At 47.1% G+C, this 19,436-nt stretch overlaps 5 protein-coding genes across 5 annotated transcripts; 2 read left to right on the forward strand and 3 right to left on the reverse strand.

Annotated features, from left to right (window-relative positions):
• Positions 1 to 367: 367 nt before the first annotated feature.
• Positions 368 to 5,341, reverse strand: CTRU02_211746 (snf2 family helicase atpase; the record flags this gene model as incomplete). Its single annotated transcript, XM_036732969.1, has 3 exons — positions 368 to 534; positions 589 to 5,149; positions 5,207 to 5,341. 3 exons carry the CDS (start codon positions 5,339 to 5,341, stop codon positions 368 to 370), a joined length of 4,863 nt encoding a protein of 1,620 aa, XP_036575306.1.
• Positions 5,342 to 6,468: 1,127 nt separating this feature from the next.
• CTRU02_211747 (SNF2 family domain-containing protein) lies at positions 6,469 to 7,110 on the reverse strand (the record flags this gene model as incomplete). The annotated part of the gene is made up of 1 exon (XM_036732968.1): positions 6,469 to 7,110. One exon carries the CDS (start codon positions 7,108 to 7,110, stop codon positions 6,469 to 6,471), a length of 642 nt encoding a protein of 213 aa, XP_036575305.1.
• Positions 7,111 to 10,599: 3,489 nt separating this feature from the next.
• Positions 10,600 to 11,172, forward strand: CTRU02_211748 (fot5 transposase; the record flags this gene model as incomplete). The annotated part of the gene is made up of 2 exons (XM_070205706.1): positions 10,600 to 10,970; positions 11,007 to 11,172. 2 exons carry the CDS (start codon positions 10,600 to 10,602, stop codon positions 11,170 to 11,172), a joined length of 537 nt encoding a protein of 178 aa, XP_070060519.1.
• Positions 11,173 to 11,496: 324 nt separating this feature from the next.
• On the forward strand, positions 11,497 to 11,787 carry CTRU02_211749 (transposase; the record flags this gene model as incomplete). Its single annotated transcript, XM_070205707.1, has 1 exon — positions 11,497 to 11,787. One exon carries the CDS (start codon positions 11,497 to 11,499, stop codon positions 11,785 to 11,787), a length of 291 nt encoding a protein of 96 aa, XP_070060520.1.
• A 5,754-nt stretch (positions 11,788 to 17,541) lies between these two features.
• Positions 17,542 to 18,828, reverse strand: CTRU02_211750 (transposase; the record flags this gene model as incomplete). The annotated part of the gene is made up of 3 exons (XM_070205708.1): positions 17,542 to 18,386; positions 18,447 to 18,636; positions 18,682 to 18,828. 3 exons carry the CDS (start codon positions 18,826 to 18,828, stop codon positions 17,542 to 17,544), a joined length of 1,182 nt encoding a protein of 393 aa, XP_070060521.1.
• Positions 18,829 to 19,436: the final 608 nt, after the last annotated feature.

Raw genomic sequence — 19,436 nt, forward strand, 5'->3', positions numbered from 1 at the left:
TAGTATACATCCGCACCTTAGCATCGGGACACCGCCCGCCTCGTACAAACACTGAAGACCGCCCCCATAATCAAATCTCATCTCCGTCCCCACGGGACGGATCGTCTAGGGCAAATCCCAGCCCAACCAGAATACACACAAAGAAGCTTTTGTAATAAGTCTAACACACGTGTCCCAGCAAACCACTGGGCCGTGGCCGTCGTCTTGATGCAATCCGCATAGTCAGTCCCTCCGACGCCAGGAATTTCTCCCACCCAGCTTGTACCGTCCGTATTCATATTGCTACAATCCACTTGTCCGTTTTCTTGTTTTGAAACGAGCAATCCGTATTTGCTCTCTATCGTGTCAGGTGCTCCAAGCAGGAGCCTCACATGTCCACTTGGCCGTCCGCGAGGGCGAGCCTCTGCTTCAGAGTCTTGGCCTTCTTGCCGCCCATGCGCCGCTTCTTCGCTCCCTTCACGTCAGGCTCGGCCACGGGCGTGGCAGTACCCGAGGTGCCGTTGGCTCCGGAACGATCATCAAAATTGCCCTCGCCTGGAATTCTGTTAGCTTCGCCGTCATCAACATCGGGTGTGCGAATGAACTCACCCTCGTGGTACATCTCATCCAAACTAAGGTTCTCGTTGACCACGCGCTTGCGTTTACCGGCCTTCTTCTTCTGCGGCTTTTCGAGCTCGCCATTCTCGAGGAGCTCCCGCTCGCGGCGCTCAATCATCTCCGCCTGCTCATCATCCGCAAGCCACATGGCAATATCACGGTTGCGGTTCTCAGGAGCACGACGGCCAGAGAAGTCGACACTAGCACCACCTCCCTGGATGACGACACGCTGCACTTCTTCCTTCTGCATGGCACGCTTGCGGATACGCTCCTCAATGGTGCCGCGGGTGATGAGACGGTACACAGTGACCTGCCGAGTCTGACCCAATCTGTGCGCTCTGTCCATGGCCTGCGAATCTATCGTGGGGTTCCAGTCGGAGTCGTAAAAGATGACAGTGTCGGCAGATGTGAGGTTAATACCGAGACCACCAGCACGCGTCGACAACAGGAAGATGAAAATCTCCGGGCGGGTCTGGAAGTCAGCAACCGTGTCTCTTCTGTCCTCGAGCTTGGTCGAACCATCAAGACGGCAGTACTTGTAGTTGCGGTATGTCAGGTACTCCTCCATGAGGTCGATCATGCGAGTCATCTGGAAGTACAACAGCACGCGATGGCCCTCGGCCTTGAGTTTGAACAGCAGCTGGTCGAGCTTAGCAAGCTTACCACTGTCGGTCACGAAACGACGCATGGATGGCACTGAGATGTTGGTGAACTTCTTCTTGTCGTTGTCAGGTGCGGGGAGCATCTTCTTGGGCGGGAATCGCTCAATGGGAATCTTCTCCTTGACCAGAGCACGCTCCTCGTTGATGGTCGGGCCGAACAGGGTCTTGCGCATGGGAATGTTGAACAGGACCTTCTCCCTTTCAAGGGCGGTGCCACGGCTGTTGCAGCTCACCTCAATGGGCGGCGCAGAGGCACGAGGCCGGCCGGCCTGCTCGAGGCGACCCAGGCCACTGTCGACGTAGTCGCTGCGGGCCACGTTCATCAAGTTGGCCAGGATGCCTTCCTCGGTGATGTCGATAAGAGGCTGGCGGTTTCTGCGGGCCTTGATCTCGAACAACGCGTGGGCGGGAGTAAAATTGGCGTCTTCAGGCTCGTCATAAGCCACGTTCATGAGAGCCAGACGATCCTTCTTCTGCGACAACTCGACCGCGCGGGTAAAGAGGTCCTGGTGGGTGGCCTTGTACACGTCGTTGGGGCTGGCATCGGCGAATCGCAGGAATGAGAAGGCGTCAGAGCCTTCCAAGCTGTCTCGGATGTGCTCGGGAGTAAAGATATTCATCATATGATGCAGGTTCTTATTCCGCCAGCCAGCCTTCGGGTTATTGTAACCAGGCTGGGTCACTCTACCATCCTCTCTCCAGATGAGCCGCGGCAGTTCATACTCAATGGTGTTGCGAGTAGAGTATCCCACGGTGACTTCATTGCCCTCTCTGATAAAGGAGGCGGTCTCGGCAAAGTAGCCGAAGGAGAAGGGGGACTTCGTATCGGCTCTCTCGAAGAGGTCGGGGTGATTGCACACCTTTCGGAATTGCATGACGAGGTTCATGAGGGTACCCGAGTCATCGTTGTCACCGGCAGTCGCCTTCTCAATCAGATCCATGATAGAGATCTGGTTGCGCAGGTTACCGTAGATGGCCCTCTGTCTGTAAGTGAGATCACAGAAGATGTCTTCCTCAATCTTGTCTCCAAGCTCCTTTTGGACATGCTTCTTGACACGACGCAGCATGAACGGCTTCAAAATCATGTGCAGACGTTTGAGCTGGTCCTCATTGAGCTTTGTGTTGCTCTGTGCATGAGATTCAATGTCCTTGGAGAACCATTCACTGAACTCGTCATGAGAGTCAAAGAGCGATGGCATGATAAAGTGCAGCAGAGCCCAAAGCTCCTGCATGTTGTTCTGAATGGGGGTACCGGTAAGCAGCAGACGGTTACGGCAGTGGAAGCCCAGCAAACTCTTCCATCTGGAACTCTGAGAACTCTTGATGGCCTGGGCCTCGTCAAGAATCATGTACTGCCACTTCATCTTCTGGAAATAAGCGACATCGGAGACAACCAACTGGTACGACGTGACGCAGACATGGAACGACGCGTCCTTCTTGTACGTCGAGTGCTTGCGGTCCCAGAACTTGCGAAGCACCTTTCTGTCGCCGGCGGAACCCCAGTACGGGAGAATCTTAAACTCGGGTACGAACTTCCTAATTTCCTGCTCCCAGTTGTGCAGCGTGGACGCGGGTGCGACAACGAGGAAGGGACCCCAGATGTCATACTTCTCAGCGAGATAGGCCATGACGGAAATGGACTGGACAGTCTTTCCAAGACCCATCTCATCTGCAAGAATACCGTTGATGCCCTGCTCGTACAAGTTGGCGAGCCAGTTGAGACCCTTGAGCTGGTACTCCTTGAGCTGGGCGTTGATAAGCTTGGGCTGCTCGATCTCGACATCGCCCATGCCGGCGGGATTCTGGAAGTTCATCTCGCCTTCCTCGTCCATGTCGGGACCTTGGGGCTCGTTGAATGCTCTCGCCTTCCTCTGCGCCTCGGCAATGGCGTTCTGGGCGTTGGCCATGGCAGCCGCACGCAGCGTCGACTCGTCCTCCTCGTCGAAGTCCAGGTTCTCAAAGTTGGTGACCTTGGCGCCAAGAGGGCCGGTGGGCTCATCGACATCCAGGTTCCTGTTCTGCTCGGTCTCGCCCTTGTTCTCGGCAGCAATTTCGGGGTTGTCTGTGCTTCGCTCGACTTCGTCCGTCTTGATCTTCTTGCCAATGAAATGGGAGTACAGCTCGGTCTGGGAGATGAGGAAGTTGAGCTTCCTCTTTTGACGAGCGGCTTCGCGTTCCGCTTCCTCTTTACGGGCGTTCTCAATCTCCTGCCTCTCGGCAGCCTTTCTGAGATCACGCTCCTCACGCTCGTTACGCTTCCAGAAGCCCATCATGTCACGCATGACACGCTTGGCGCGGGCCTGCTGATCCTTGGTGCCCTTGTTCGTGCGAAGCTGCCACCTCTTGGCCTCCTTCGAGGCCAGGATGGCCGTCTTCTTGAGGTTCGAGGCCTTGGTCTGGTAGGACTCGGCCGCCATCTTGTATGTCTTTGTGACATCTTTGCGGGCGAGGTCACGCCAAATCTGGTCGTAAATCTGGAGGAAGCCCTTGGTCTCAAACTTGGCGTCCTTGTTGGGAGGTTCCTCGGGCTTCTCCTCCTTCTTGTCCTTCTTCTCTTTCTTCTCCTTCTTGCCCTTCTTCTCCTTGACAGGCTCGAGTATGGTTTCTTCCTCCCCATCCATGCCGCCGTCGGCAAGGTCAATGTCGATATCGTCTTGATCCCTATCCTTGTCCTTGTTCTTCTCCTTGTCCTTATCCTTGGACTTCTTGTTGAACTTGATGCGGATCTTGGACTCTTCCTTGGAGGGAAGCTCTTCGCCGGCGTCGAGCGCAGCTTGGGCGGCCTCGGCGGAATCCTTCTCGGCCTGCTTCTGTTCCTTTGACTTCTTCGGCCGTGGACCGCCGCGACCCTTGCCCTTGGGCTTCGTGCCGGGCTCCATGTCGGACGCCTGGAAGGTGGCCATGGTACCTCCCTCGAGGTTGAGTTCGACGAGGTTACGAGCAGGGCCTTTGATGCCCTTTTGGAGGATAAGCTTCGTCTGCTGGGCCTTCTTGTTGGCACGCTCGGCGTCTCGCAGATGCTTGGCCTTTTCGGTCTCGTCTTCGGCCAGGCGGGCGCGCTCCAGGGCAAGCTTCTGCTGCTCCATGGTGACGGCCATCGACTTCTCGCGACGGCGCTTGCGCTGCATGTCCTTCTTGCGCTCCTTTTCGGCAAACAGCTCGCGTTCCCTAACCTCATTCATCGCCTCTTCGTAGTAAATATCATCGTAGCGGCGCTTTCCGAGATCGGCGTGAACAGTCAAGCGACGGCCCATCTCCGAAGCGAACTCTTCGCGTCTCTGGATGTTCTGTTTGCTGTCGTTGACTTGCATAATGCGACGGCGCTTGTTACCGCGCTCTTGGAACTGTGCATGCTCTTCAGTGAGATCGGAGTCGTCGAGATCGTCGGCTTCGGCGTCGAGCTGGGCAATCAGGGCCATGACCTTCTTTTCCTTTTCGGCGGACAGGGTTTTCTGCTTGGGCTGGCCATTGACCTGACGCTTGGCAGGGACGCGTGGCGTCGGCGTCTCGAGCTTGGAGGAGGCGCGACGGCTCGTCTTGGGCGTCGACTCGGCATCTCTGATGTCGGACGCCCTTGACTTTGACTTACGAGGAACTCGCTCCTTCTTCTCCTTCCTAGCCAACGGCGTGCTGGAACGCTCCTTGGCGGGCTCGGGGCGAAGTTCAATCTCGGCTTCGCGCTCGGTCTTGACTGGCGGGTCGACAGAACGAGGCTTCTCACGGTTGGGCTTGGGATCGGACTTGGGCTCCTTCTCCTTCTCTTTTTCCTTTTCCTTCTCCTTCTCCTTGTGCTCGACGGGCGGGGGGGATTTTGACTTTGGTTTCGAGATGGGTTCGGAGCTTGATAGGATGTTGGAGAAGGACATGGGGTCGGCGGAGCGGCTAGGGGTCTGGGGGTTTGATGAGTTGTTGTCCGTGGCAAAAGTATCAATTGATGGCGAACTTACACTAGCAGGAGCAGGTGCTTTCAAGGGAGAAGGCTCAGGCTTGCCCAGAGGCGGCAGAGAGGTTACGGGGCCGCCATTGGATGAGGAGGCGTGCACGCTGGGCGAAGCGGCATGCCGCAGACTGGGAGATGTCATGTGCGGCGTAGCCCGATTTGACGGGCTGATGGAACGGGTTGAATGTTGATGGGAGTGCGAGTGGGAGTGCGAATGGGATCGCGGACTCCTTGGGGGGAAATTGACGGCTGATGGCGACGTGTAGCCAGCACCGTTCTTGTAGTAGGCGTGGGAGTCTCGAGAGGCCGGCTCGGTCTGGGAGTAATTGGCGTATGGATCGCGGGTCTGTTTGGAGATGAAAGAATGGGAAAAAAGATTAGTCGTGGACGATGAAAAATAGAGACCACGATGGAATTAAAGAAGATAGAAAATTTTGGGTTGACGGCTGGTCTGGTTTGGGTTGGGAAGGAATTTTCGATTCGGGTAAAGTTGGAGATGGGTGAGGGCAGCAACGGAAAAACGTGAATGGGAAGGGATGGGGATGGATCTGGATCGGTGATGGTGGTGTACGGAGATATGGGGGGCGCGGGCGTGGAAGGTGGATGGGGAGAAGGGGGAAGGAACAGAGCGTTGAATCGGAAGGGCAGGTGCGCGCCTTCCCAAGTGTGTGTGGTGAGATGGAAAGAGCAGCTAGAAGGAAAGACAACGATAAAGAGCGAGCGAGCGACAGAATGCTAGGAAGGAAGGAGGAGGACGGGAAAAAAACTGGGGGGACGTGGTGTCATTGAAGCCGTGAACAATAGGGGATCCAAGCATTCCGTTGCTACTGCAGTTGCAGTTGCAGTTGCAGTTGCTCTTGCTCTTGTTCTCGCGTGTGCCTGCTCCACGCGGGGAGAGAAAGAGTGCTGGGTGCTGGGTGCTGGGTGCTCTTGCCTCTTGCCTCTTGCTTTTGCTTTTCTGTCTAGCAGCGGTTTCCACGCCATCGTCTCCGAAAATCTATCCGGATGGGGGAAAGCAGCAAAGATTACAAAGGGCGTAAGCAACCAAACACCAACGACCTCATAGCGCCGCCAACATCAGCAGCAGCAAACGATGGCCACTGGACGATCAGCTGCTGCAAGGTGGCAGCAGGAGCAAGCAAGCAAACAGAAATTACTGATGGCTGCTGCTGCTATTGACGCGACTACAAAGAAGATTGTGATACATGATACATGGATACGTGATGCTTTAACTAGACGCGACGATAGCTCAAGTCACTTAAAATAATGCTAGCTCCGTCTGAGCGTCGCATCATATCGCATCGCACCGTTACGAAGTGAAGAAGAGAAAAAAAAGACACCACTGCTAAATGACAAACAAATATGAGCTCCTCTTACCTTGGGCGATGATGCCTTGGCCGCGTTATTTTGCCATGACGCCGCATCTGAGACCCTCCTCTCTTTCGTTGTATCAGTCAACGGATCGTAGTAACTGCTCGTAGTCGGCTTTTCGCGCGACGAATGCGACTCGGGTGGCGGGTAGTATCCGCTGGGAGGATGGAGCGGCGATAACGGAGGCGCCTGATGATGGCCCGCCCCGGAGCTGCTGCTATTGCTTCCTCCCAGCGCCGGCAACGATGACGAAGACGAGGAGTAGAGGGGATTCGGATGCGACAGGCCGGACTGATGAGATCTCGGGGAATGATGCGTGTGGGAGTGCGATGACGCCTTGGGCGACGAGTAGGCCGAGTGCTGCGGGTGATGGAACTCAGACTGCGTAGGTGATCGCAGGCTGAAGCCCGAATGGCGCGTGCTTCCGGGCGTCGGGTTCATAATGTCGCGATGATGGCGGCGTTCACGATCGTCGTCGCGGTCGTCATTGCGGGCAGGCGCCTGCAACACCGTCGAGCGGAAGTCTTTGGGTTGCTCCATGGTGAAAGCGACGGCGTCGTGGTCGCGGGCACCTAGTCTGCTTCCGTGGTGGATGTCTGGATGCACGACGAGGTGATGGCGGGGGGAAGAAGAAAAGAGAAGGGTAGGGGAAGAGGGGGGATTGCTACCACTACGATGATCGCGGACCCATGTGCGGAAGGCGAATGTTGGACAGTCGAATTGGGGTTACGCGTTGGGGAGGGGAGGGACTTTCGAGAAGGACGTGACCAGGCCAGGTGAGGCGGATCGCGGGAAGAAAAAAAAAAACGAGGACGTGGTGGTGTGGTGTTTGGTTGGCGCCGTGGGGAGTTAGGTGCAGGGGTACCCAATGGGTTGGGTGCGCTGGTTACGCGAAATGAAGATGGTTGATGCTATCGCGAAGTTTGAGGCCAGGGAATTGGGAGGCCGCTGGGTCCTGGAAACGCTGGAGGAGGAGCGGGTGGCGATGATTGATGGAGTCGGTGTCCAACGATGTGTGGGATACCTAGGGTGCGTGTGGTGGGCGTGTGCGGCGTCCGAAGTTAAGAGACGTGTACTGCGTGTGTCTCTGACTGACGTTGGATTGGAGCTTCGCCCAGCTTGGCTCTGCGGAGCGGTGTTATATCGATCGATATGATGAGATACGATACCATGCGATGGGTAGATGGAGTAGGCGATAGGCGCAGGGCGTGGTGGGAGCTGAATAGGGGATAAATCGCCGGGCCCTGGGGGAGGGCTGAGGTTGAGGAGGTTATACCAGGGCTTTAATGCTGTACTGTACTGACTGACTGTGAATATGGTGGTGTTGGTGGTAGTGAAGGTGCGTTAAGGTGGTGGTGATGATGTTGCAGCCCAGTCAATCACTTAGTATCAGTATAGTAGCAACGACATATGGATAGCACGAGCTGGTTTAGAAAGGATGAATGAGAAGAGAAAAGACAACGAAGTGGGTGGAGAGAAAGAGGAGGGGGGAAGAAGGGGGAACGGGGGATGAGATGATGGATTGGGGACGAAGATTGACGAGAAGTGCAGAGCGAGCGGATATTGGGGGGAGATGACAGTTGATGGGATGGGATGTGTGGATGGGTTGGGGTGGACTGGGCGAGGGCGAAAGGCGAGGCGAAGCCGGGTCGGATGGAATCATCTCTTTCTCTTTCCGAGTGAAGCTCCTTCTTTCCCTGCCTAATGCTACTGTTCCTGCTACTGCTGCTGCTACTGCTCCTGCTCCTGCTCTCTCTATTTTTTGCTTCTCGCCAAAAGCATCTAAAAATGTCCCCCGACCGCTCATGTTGGGCAATGCAAATGCGGTGTGTACGTGCGCGCCTTCTGTTGTTGTGTGTGTGATTTGTGTCGAGTCGTTTCTAAGCAGTTGCCTACCCTCGAGTACATGCTTCTCCATTGCCCTATTGTTTTCCTTCCTTCCTTCCTCTCCCTTCTTTTCTCTCGCCTTTTCTCTCTCCAGCCTTCTCAGCTCCTACTGTCTCTTTCCAGGTGTCGTGAGGATCCCGTCGCGATTCACCCACTTTTGGAAGGGGTCGTCACTCGCACCTGCACAGAACAGGTGCAGCAAGCAGTTTTTGCTTGGTCCAGGTCCTTCCCAGTAGGCAGGAGCGGTCCAGGTACCTTAGAACCGGGCTGCTTGATCGGGGTTAGCGTACTCCGCTCCCGCCAATCCCGGCGCACGTCTGAGCCTCTTGGGTTGCTTCGTGCCTTCTTCCCCGGTCGGCCCAGTCCAGCCCACCCGCCCACCTCAGTCCGAACGGCGAGAACTGGCCCTGTCACTCAAAGTACACCCACCCCCAAAACAGTAGCCAAAAATACAAGAGAGTACCCTCTTTCAGTGAGGCATTTCAGCCTCTCCCAGCTCCCCCAGGCCAGTCCTGACCACCGTCGTCCCGTCGTTTTCAGACAATTCTTGACCGCAAAACACAGTCCATGGGAAGACGACACATGGCAGGAAAAAAAAAACACACACACGCACACGCACACAACACAACACAACAAAACACAGTACAATTTAAAAATGTAGGCTGCAGATGCTGGGTGGAGACGGGGTGAAAACCCAGATTTCCAGCGTCACGAAACATGCAGAAACCAACCACACAGACGACTCCTATTTCGTCCTGATGACGAAGGCCATTCTCGTTCAGTAACAGTCAGCAGCTTTCAAACGGCCCGCCATAAGTACCGAAATGCCCGGGAAACCCGCTGGGAATGGCCTCAATTTCGTGCACCATCCCCCCCGTACTATGTATGTACCGTAAGTAGCGACCAACATAACACACCTCGGCAATCACCCCTCAAACTCAAAATTTCCTCCTTACACGAGCAGCAACCCACTTCAATCATTCTGCCTTGTGAAAAATTGACTCGCTCCTCCTTCACATTCTCGCAAAGGGTGCGTGCTCTTGGCAACCATTAACCAAGACACAAGCCCAACCAACCGGCCGACAAAACGATTGCAGATCGCAGCCTAAGCAGCGAGCAGATGGCGATGCTTGCAGAGTCACAAAGCGGGTCGGGGGGGATGGCCATGATGTTCCTGTCCTGCCTCCCAAAACCTGCTGGGCCACCTGCCTGTGCCGCTGCGGTGAGGGGGCCGTCAGCTAAATGATGCCCACTCATGCCCCGACTTCCCAAGCTGCTCATTTCTCTGCCCCCTTTTTTCCTTTGTCTCTTGCGGTAGTCAATTGATTTTCCATGGCCCCCTTCTTGATGCATCAAACCACACATTTCCCGTTTATCAGCATCCGTCAAATGGCAAACAAAAAAAGATGGGAAAAAAAAAAAAAACAAGACCAGTAGAAGAACAACCGAAGGGTGCCCCAGATCAGACCAACAACGTCAGGTACCCCTGCCCGGCAGCACTCTGTCAATGGAAGCGCCTACCAAGCACAAGGTAACGTCCCACACCCACTTCTGGGCACCCCCCACATTTGGGCACCCCATTTACACCAAAAACGCCGTTTTTCGAAATTCTATATTAAACTAAATACTTTACTTATTAAAGAGAATAAATATATATTAAATAGATTAAGACTTAATTATAATACTTAAGTAGCTATATACTAGTATTATTGATAATAAGTATTATAAATTCAAGGTTTAACATTTATAATACTAATTTACCTAGCCTATATCTTAATATATAAAATAGGTAGAGATATTTAACTAATATGATTAGAATTTTTAAGTAAGATATAGTAGATTTATATATTCTTATACTTAGTAAAAAATTCTTTAAGCTTAGAATAATATTTTAAAATTTCCCTTAAGAAAAGTTTCTATTATAGAATTTTAACCCTTAATTATACTATATTTACTAAAGTAATACTTTTAAATCTCTTTTAGATATAATTATATACTTTTAATAAGTATAAATATTAATTTCCTAGATTTTTTAAATAAGTAACGTACATGATAAGCGAGTGAGACAGACAAGCGAGTGAGACAGTAAACCGCGACCGTCGCACCTTGACGCGACCGGCACCTTTTCCTCTACAATAAATCATGGAATCAGCTAGTATTGAAAGAAGGTTACAAATTGCCCTTCAAGCAATGAGAAATGACCCAAAACTTAGTGCTCGGGCCGCAGGTGCACTCTATACAGTCAGTCACGCAACATTAAGCCGGCGACTAAAGGGAATAGTCTCACGACGCGACAGCATGCCTAATTCACGGAATTTATCAGATTTAGAAGAGAAGACAATAGTTGAGTATATTCTCGACCTAGATGCGCGATCATTTCCTCCCCGGCTGAGTGGTGTGGAAGAAATGGCCAATCGACTTCTCGCAGAGCGCGACGCGCCTCCAGTTGGGAAGCGCTGGGCTTCTAATTTCGTCAAGCGACAACCACAGCTTAGGATGCGTTTCTTTCGCAAGTATGACTATAAGAGAGCTTAATGCGAAGATCCAGAGGTGATTCGTGGCTGGTTTTCGCTTGTGAAGAATACAATTGCGAAGTATGGTATTGCTGATGCTGATATCTACAACTTTGATAAGACCGGCTTTATGATGGGCGTTATTGCTTCTGGAATGGTTGTTACAAGTGCTGAAAGGCGTTCAAATACGAAGATGACATAGCCTGGCAATAGGGAATGGGTTATAGTTATCTAGGCTATTAATTCCCAAGGGGAGAGCATCCCGCCATACATCATCGTTGCAGGCCAGTATCACCTCTCAAGCTGGTATATAGAAACCTCTCTTCCGGGCGATTAGGCTATTGCAACGTCTGAAAATGGATGGACAACAAACGAGAGAGGTATTGACTGGATCAGACACTTCGATATTTATACAAAACCACGTACGTCTGGGAAATATCGCCTCCTCGTTGTTGATGGTCATGAAAGTCACCACTCCGCAGCCTTCGAGCTCTTTTGTTAAGAAAACAACATTATTACACTGTGCATGCCGGCTTACTCGTCTCATCTACTTCAACCCTTAGATGTTGGTTGTTTTCAGCCGTTAAAGAATGCCTACGGTCGGCAAATTGAGAATAAGATGCGGCGAGGCACAACCCATATCTCGAAGGAAGATTTCTTTGCAGCATTTCACGAAGCTTTTAAGCAGTCTTTTACGAGGAAAAATATCCAGGGAGGTTTCCGAGGAGCTGGACTTGTCCCTTTGAATGCAGAAAGTGTTCTCTCAAAGCTGGATGTAAAGTTCCGAACGCCAACGCCTGAGGAGGGGGTCCCTTAGACACCAGACCCTTGGATCTCTAGGACGCCGAGCAACCCAAGCGAAGCAAGATCACAGTCTACTTTTATTAAGAGTCGAATCTCACGCCACCGAAGCAGCTCTCCAGCATCAATTTATAGTGCTGTAAGTAAGCTAGCCAGAGGGACAGAAGGACTAGGGCATCGGGTAGCATTACTAGAGTCAGAGGTTTAAATCTTTCGAGAGGAGAATGCAATATTAAGTCGGCGTCGAAGGGCTAAGAAAACACGTCTATAGAAAGGAGGAAGTCTTACTATATCTACTAGAGAGGATATACAGTCGCAAAGAGAGGCAGACACGCAACTATAAGAGGAAACGCGACGGAGTAGTGGTCGCAAAGTCAGGTCTGAGACGACTTATCGTCGGTGTGGCGTATGCGGGAATACAGGCCACAACGCGAGAACATGTCAATTTATTGAGGAAACATCCGAAGAACAGGAATCCGAGTAGTATTAATCAATCTAAGATTTCTTGTTATAGATTTCGATATTATTGTCGCGAAGGTCTGGTTTACTGTCTCACTCGCTTGTCTGTCTCACTCGCTTATCATGTACGTTATATATAAGCGAAAATATATTTTTCTAATGTTAAGGAATACTAGTAAGTTACTAGTATCTACTAACATTTTAAAGCTTTTAGTTTTAAACTTCTATATTATAACTATTATTATATTTTGTTGGAACGGTAGGTAGGAATCTCGTAGATAGTACGATATCCTTATAACAGGGTATTAGAGTAAGGGAACTTGTACTTATGAAGTAGGGCTTTAATAGTAAAGAATGTATAGGCTTATATTGAAGCTGAGTTGGTTGAGGAACTAATAGCTAGCTAAGGGAGAGAATTAGGCTAGTTATATAGTAGTATAACGTCGCCTATAATAGCTAATATAGGAAGCTATAAGCTAGGTTTAGTATACGTAAGTATATACGTCAACTAGCTTATAAAGCAGCTTATAAATCAGACTAGAATCTTCTTTAACTAAATAGACTTTTAGATAAGGTTAAAGAGAGTATTCCATAGGGATCTGAATGTCATATGTTTAAACTAGCAAGCAGCTATTCTTAGCTAGTTACTTTTGTAAGTCCTACTAAGTCTTAGATAAGACTAAATAGGATAAATAAGTAAAATAGAAGTATAATATACTTATACTTCTAACACCCCCTCTTTTATACTATTTAGTAGAAAAGATAAAAGGGTAATTCTAGTTAATACTAGAAGAAGGATCTAAACCTATAAGTTTAATAAACTTAATAAAGTTAGGTCTAGATAGAGGCTTAGTTAACCCGTCAGCCGGCATACTAGTAGAAGGAATATAGGATATAGAGATATTTCCTTTTTCTACTTCTTGCCTAGTATAATAATAGTATATCGCCGTGTGTTTTGTTCGATTATGATATTCTGGGTTATAGGCTAGGTTTAGGGCTCCGTTATTATCGGTTTTGATTGGTATCGGCTTATAGTTAAAGCCTAGTTCAGATAGAAGACCTTGAAGCCAAATAGCCTCTCGTATAGCCTCTTGAATGCCGTTAAAGTTGTTGTTTTCTAGGATTTGTTGAATATAGTGGCTTTGAGAGATTTGTAAAGACCCATTAGGTCTATCTCTAGTGATCTTAAGACCTAGAAAATAGCTGATTTCGCCTAGATCCTTAATTTCAACGAATTTAGAAACCAATAACTTAAGCTTCTTTATTTCGTTAAGATTCTTAGCAAATATAATAAAATCGTCGACGTGGGTTACTATGATAATAGGATTGTCCTTATTATTATTATAGTAGGTTGCCTCGTCGGATTTAAGAGGTTGTAGGCCTAGTTGTTTAAATATAGCCTTAACCTTAAGTTGCCACTGTCGAGGGCTCTGTTTTAGGCCGTATAGGGCTTTTTCTAGCTTTAGAACCTGATTACTAGTAGGATTATATCCTATAGTGTTTTGTTTAGGGTTCTGTTTAAAGAATTCAGCTAGAGGAATATTAGAGGGATCTAAATAGATATCTTCCTCTAATTCGCCGTTTAAAAAAGCTCCTATGATATCGATATGATGAATTTCCCAATCGTAATAGGCGGCAAGGGCAAATAAAACCCTATAAGTTGTAGGGTTAGACCCTATAGCGAAAGTCTGGAAATAATCGATTCCGTAACGTTGTTCAAAGCCTCTAGCCACAAGGCGGGCTTTATATTTATCGATTTTTCCATTAGGTAATAATTTCCGCTTAAATACCCATCTAGCCGTTATAGGCTGGGTTGAGGCTAACTTAGAATTTATAGCCTTAAAGGTGCCTTTAGAGATAAGTTGGGAAATCTCTTGATATATAGCTTTAAGCCATTTGTCTTTTTCAGGGCTTTTAAGAACCTGTTTAATAGTAGACGGTTCCTTAGTATAGTAACTAGAAAAGAGATAGTGAATAATATAGTTATTCTCTTTAATAGTTATATATTCCTCCTTGTTCTTAATAGAAGGAAGCCTGATTTCGATTTTGTTTTTAAAGTCTTTAGAGACTATAACGTCTTTAGAGACGTCTTTAGAGGGTATAACTTCTTTAGCTTCTTTAACGTCTCTAGAGACGTCTTTAGAAATACTAGAAGTAATGGATTTAGAGGAATCTTGAGCCTCTTGTTCCCCCTCTCTTATAGTATTTCGTATAAAACGAATATGAGTAGCCCTTATGATTCGTGATTTATAAGGCTTAGTAGGGCAGTATATAATATGAATATTCGTTGCCTCTGTATAGAGGTATATGCCCTCTTGAGTATAGGTATAAACCTTATTCGATTTGACTTGTTTTTCCTTAGGATAATATATATAGACCGAATATCCTATGTTATATAAGGAAGATAAATCAGGTCGATTATCCTTATTAGGAAATATATAGTTGAAAAATGCCTCGTATGGTGTAATAGGGAGTCTTGAAGTAGCTGTATAGTTTAATAACTTAATAACAGCTTTAAAGACTTCATCCCATAGAAATAGAGGTAGTTTTAAAGCTAGTAATATAGTTCTAGCCTTTTCAACTATGATTCGATTTGCTCGTTCAGCTATACCGTTTTGTTCTGGCGTGTATGCAGTAGTAAGCTCTATAACTATCCCTTTAGGTTTAGTATAGGCTTCTAATTTGCTTATAGCAAATTCAGTACCATTATCAATTCGTAATGACTTAGGGTACTGGTTATACTGCGTATAATAATATTCTAGCTTATTTTGTATAAGAGATAAGATTTTATCCTTAGTAGGACTGAAATCTATATCTCTATAGCTAGTATAATCGTCAGTATATGGGATAGCGTAGATATTCCCAGCTATAGTAGAAGGCGTAATCTTAATCGTATCGATACATAGTCGATCGAGAGGTTTAGTAGCCCTGTTATAGTTAACTATAGACTGTTGTCTAGTTAACTTAGCTTTCTCACAGCTAGGGCACTGTAAATCGTCCTTTTTAAGCTGGTTGATAGGAATCCCCTTAGTTATCTTAGCTGTCTTATATAGGTAAGAGTAACTAGGATGTCCTAATTTGTTATGCCAATCCATAGTAGGATTAGTAGGGTTATTACCCTTAAGATTAGGGTTATTTTGACCCTTTAGACCCTTAGGGTTAGGGTTACCTTGTAATTCCTCAAAAGCCATATAGTTAGAAGCTTCAGAATCGGAAAGTTCATCGATTCTAGAGGATAAATCAACCTCGTTATAATTAGAGGTAGTAGACTTTTTAGTCTTATTAGTTGAGGAGGACTTATTCGTCTTCTTATTCCTCAAACTATGAATATCAGGTTCTAATTTCCCATATATAGATAGGAAAAATCCCCTTTTAGGGATATTTAAGGCAGCAAAGGCTTTGTGAGACGGGGTATATAAATAATTCCCGTTAATATAGCCTCCTGAGAAATAGTGCCTTAGACCTGAAATAATATTTATAGGGAAATCCGGTATATATAAGGCTTGTTCAAGCCTAATAGTTGACCTTTGACCTTTAAAGTAGAGCGGTAGGTCTATAGTACCTTGGCCCTTAGGTTTTATAGGTCCAGCGCCTGTTTTGACTTCTGGGAGGTTGTCTTTAGAAGTATAGGCTGTAAAGAATTCTCTACTGTTAGCTATGTGAACAGTAGAACCGGAATCATACAGCCACCAGTTCTTAGGACTAGAACTAGAACTAGGGCTATTAGGCCTCTTATTAAAGTAACTAGCATCAATCCCACTATAATATTCTAAATTATAGAAAGAGTAGGAGTTGCTAGGAGGCTGTTGGTTTTCCCTTTTATTATTGCCTTTAGAGGAATTAGGTCTATAGTTAGACCTCTTAGTCTTTTTAGACCGTTGTTGAGACTGTTGCCTATGGATATAGGAATTAGACATAGGGGTGTCCTCATCACGCCTATTTTCATCTAATATATCCGTAATAAGGGCTTCTAAAGTAGGTATCTCTTTAGAACGTAAGGCAGCCCTTTGCCTTTCAGCCCAAATAGGAAATGATTTTGATAAGGCAGCTATAAAGACCGTATTTTGGTCTATAGTCTCGATTTTTGCTCCTACAGAGGCTAATTTAGATAAATAAGCCTTAAAAGAGCTAATAAATAGATTTAAAGAGCTATAATCCTCGAATTTAATAGCGTAGAATTCGAGATATAGCTGTTGCCTTAGAACCGGCCCGGAACCTTCATAGGTATCCTTTAGTAACTTTAGGGCTTCTGCTGGGTCTTTATTATTAAAAACCAGGCTAAGAGGTTCTGGCTGTAAATTTTGCCTTATAACTAGTAAGGCTTGTGATTTTTGCTCTTCGGTTATAGCTGAATATTTCTCTTGATCCTCAAAGTATTGGGATAAATTCAGCAATTTAAAATAGATTTGAAGGGTAGTAATCCAGGTATTCCAGTTATTTATACCCTTTAATCGTTGATTTTCAGGCATTAAACAGCCTGTAACGGCTCTTATAGCAGTAGTAGTAGTCGTAGTAGTCGAAGACATATTGACTTTTAATAGGGTGCTTATTACCCTTAAATATAGGGACTTATAGCCCTTAGGTACTTATTGCCCTTGAGATAGGGGACTTATAGCCCAAAAACTGCTTATAATATAGGGAATTTATCCCTTAATAGGCTGCTGAAGATACTAAGGAGCTATGCCTTAAGTAAATAACAGGTATTTTGCCTTGTTATTAAGTGCTAAGCCCTAGGATATGCCTTTATAATAGGGTATATAAGCACTAAAAGCAGCAAGTAATATCTTAGAATAATAGTTTCTAAGACGTAATCCCCTTAATAGTCTCGTATTTAGTAGTACTAAGGACTTACACTTCGTCTGCCTTAATAGTACTAGAATAGAGTTAAAGTTTTAGACTTTTCGTCTTAGGGGAATATAGCCGTTATAATAATAACCGTTATAATAATATACGGTTTAAAAGAATAATAAATATAAATTCCTAAAACTTATAACGTACATGATAAGCGAGTGAGACAGACAAGCGAGTAAGACAGTAAACCAGACCTTCGCGACAATAATATCGAAATCTATAACAAGAAATCTTAGATTGATTAATACTACTCGGATTCCTGTTCTTCGGATGTTTCCTCAATAAATTGACATGTTCTCGCGTTGTGGCCTGTATTCCCGCATACGCCACACCGACGATAAGTCGTCTCAGACCTGACTTTGCGACCACTACTCCGTCGCGTTTCCTCTTATAGTTGCGTGTCTGCCTCTCTTTGCGACTGTATATCCTCTCTAGTAGATATAGTAAGACTTCCTCCTTTCTATAGACGTGTTTTCTTAGCCCTTCGACGCCGACTTAATATTGCATTCTCCTCTCGAAGGATTTGAACCTCTGACTCTAGTAATGCTACCCGATGCCCTAGTCCTTCTGTCCCTCTGGCTAGCTTACTCACAGCACTATAAATTGATGCTGGAGAGCTGCTTCGGTGGCGTGAGATTCGACTCTTAATAAAAGTAGACTGTGATCTTGCTTCGCTTGGGTTGCTCGGCGTCCTAGAGATCCAAGGGTCTGGTGTCTGAGGGACCCCCTCCTCAGGCGTTGGCGTTCGGAACTTTACATCCAGCTTTGAGAGAACACTTTCTGCATTCAAAGGGACAAGTCCAGCTCCTCGGAAACCTCCCTGGATATTTTTCCTCGTAAAAGACTGCTTAAAAGCTTCGTGAAATGCTGCAAAGAAATCTTCCTTCGAGATATAGGTTGTGCCTCGCCGCATCTTATTCTCAATTTGCCGACCGTAGGCATTCTTTAACGGCTGAAAACAACCAACATCTAAGGGTTGAAGTAGATGAGACGAGTGAGCCGGCATGCACAGTGTAATAATGTTGTTTTCTTGACAAAAGAGCTCGAAGGCTGCGGAGTGGTGACTTTCATGACCATCAACAACGAGGAGGCGATATTTCCCAGACGTACGTGGTTTTGTATAAATATCGAAGTGTCTGATCCAGTCAATACCTCTCTCGTTTGTTGTCCATCCATTTTCAGACGTTGCAATAGCCCAATCGCCCGGAAGAGAGGTTTCTGTATACCAGCTTGAGAGGTGATACTGGCCTGCAACGATGATGTATGGCGGGATGCTCTCCCCTTGGGAATTAATAGCCTGGATAACTATAACCTATTCCCTATTGCTAGGCTGTGTTATCTTCGTATTTGAACGCCTTTCAGCACTTGTAATAACTATTCCAGAAGTAATAACGCCCATCATAAAGCCGGTCTTATCAAAGTTGTAGATATCAGCATTAGCAATACCATACTTCGCAATTGTATTCTTCACAAGCGAAAACCAGCCACGAATCACCTCTGGATCTTCGCATTGAGCTCTCTTATAGTCATACTTGCGAAAGAAACGCGTCCTAAGCTATGGTTGTCGCTTGACGAAATTAGAAGCCCAGCGCTTCCCAACTGGAGGCGCGTCGCGCTCTGCGAGAAGTCGATTGGCCATTTCTTCCACACCACTCAGCCGGGGAGGAAATGATCGCGCATCTAGGTCGAGAATATACTCAACTATTGTCTTCTCTTCTAAATCTGATAAATTCCGTAAATTAGGCATGCTGTCGCGTCGTGAGACTATTCCCTTTAGTCGCCGGCTTAATGTTGCGTGACTGACTGTATAGAGTGCACCTGCGGCCCGAGCACTAAGTTTTGGGTCATTTCTCATTGCTTGAAGGGCAATTTGTAACCTTCTTTCAATACTAGCTGATTCCATGATTTATTGTAGAGGAAAAGGTGCCGGTCGCGTCAAGGTGCGACGGTCGCGGTTTACTGTCTCACTCGCTTGTCTGTCTCACTCGCTTATCATGTACGTTATCGTTTATAGGAATAAAATAGAGTTTAAGATATTTAATAACCGAAGAGTTGAGGATAAAAGAATAAGTAAAGTTATTACTCTGCTGGGCTCATAACCTGTTGGAACGGTAGGTAGGAATCTCGTAGATAGTACGATATCCTTATAACAGGGTATTAGAGTAAGGGAACTTGTACTTATGAAGTAGGGCTTTAATAGTAAAGAATGTATAGGCTTATATTGAAGCTGAGTTGGTTGAGGAACTAATAGCTAGCTAAGGGAGAGAATTAGGCTAGTTATATAGTAGTATAACGTCGCCTATAATAGCTAATATAGGAAGCTATAAGCTAGGTTTAGTATACGTAAGTATATAC

The sequence above is a fragment of the Colletotrichum truncatum genome (assembly GCF_014235925.2).
Source record: "Colletotrichum truncatum strain CMES1059 chromosome Unknown Contig_0008, whole genome shotgun sequence".
Classification (NCBI taxonomy): domain Eukaryota; kingdom Fungi; phylum Ascomycota; class Sordariomycetes; order Glomerellales; family Glomerellaceae; genus Colletotrichum; species Colletotrichum truncatum.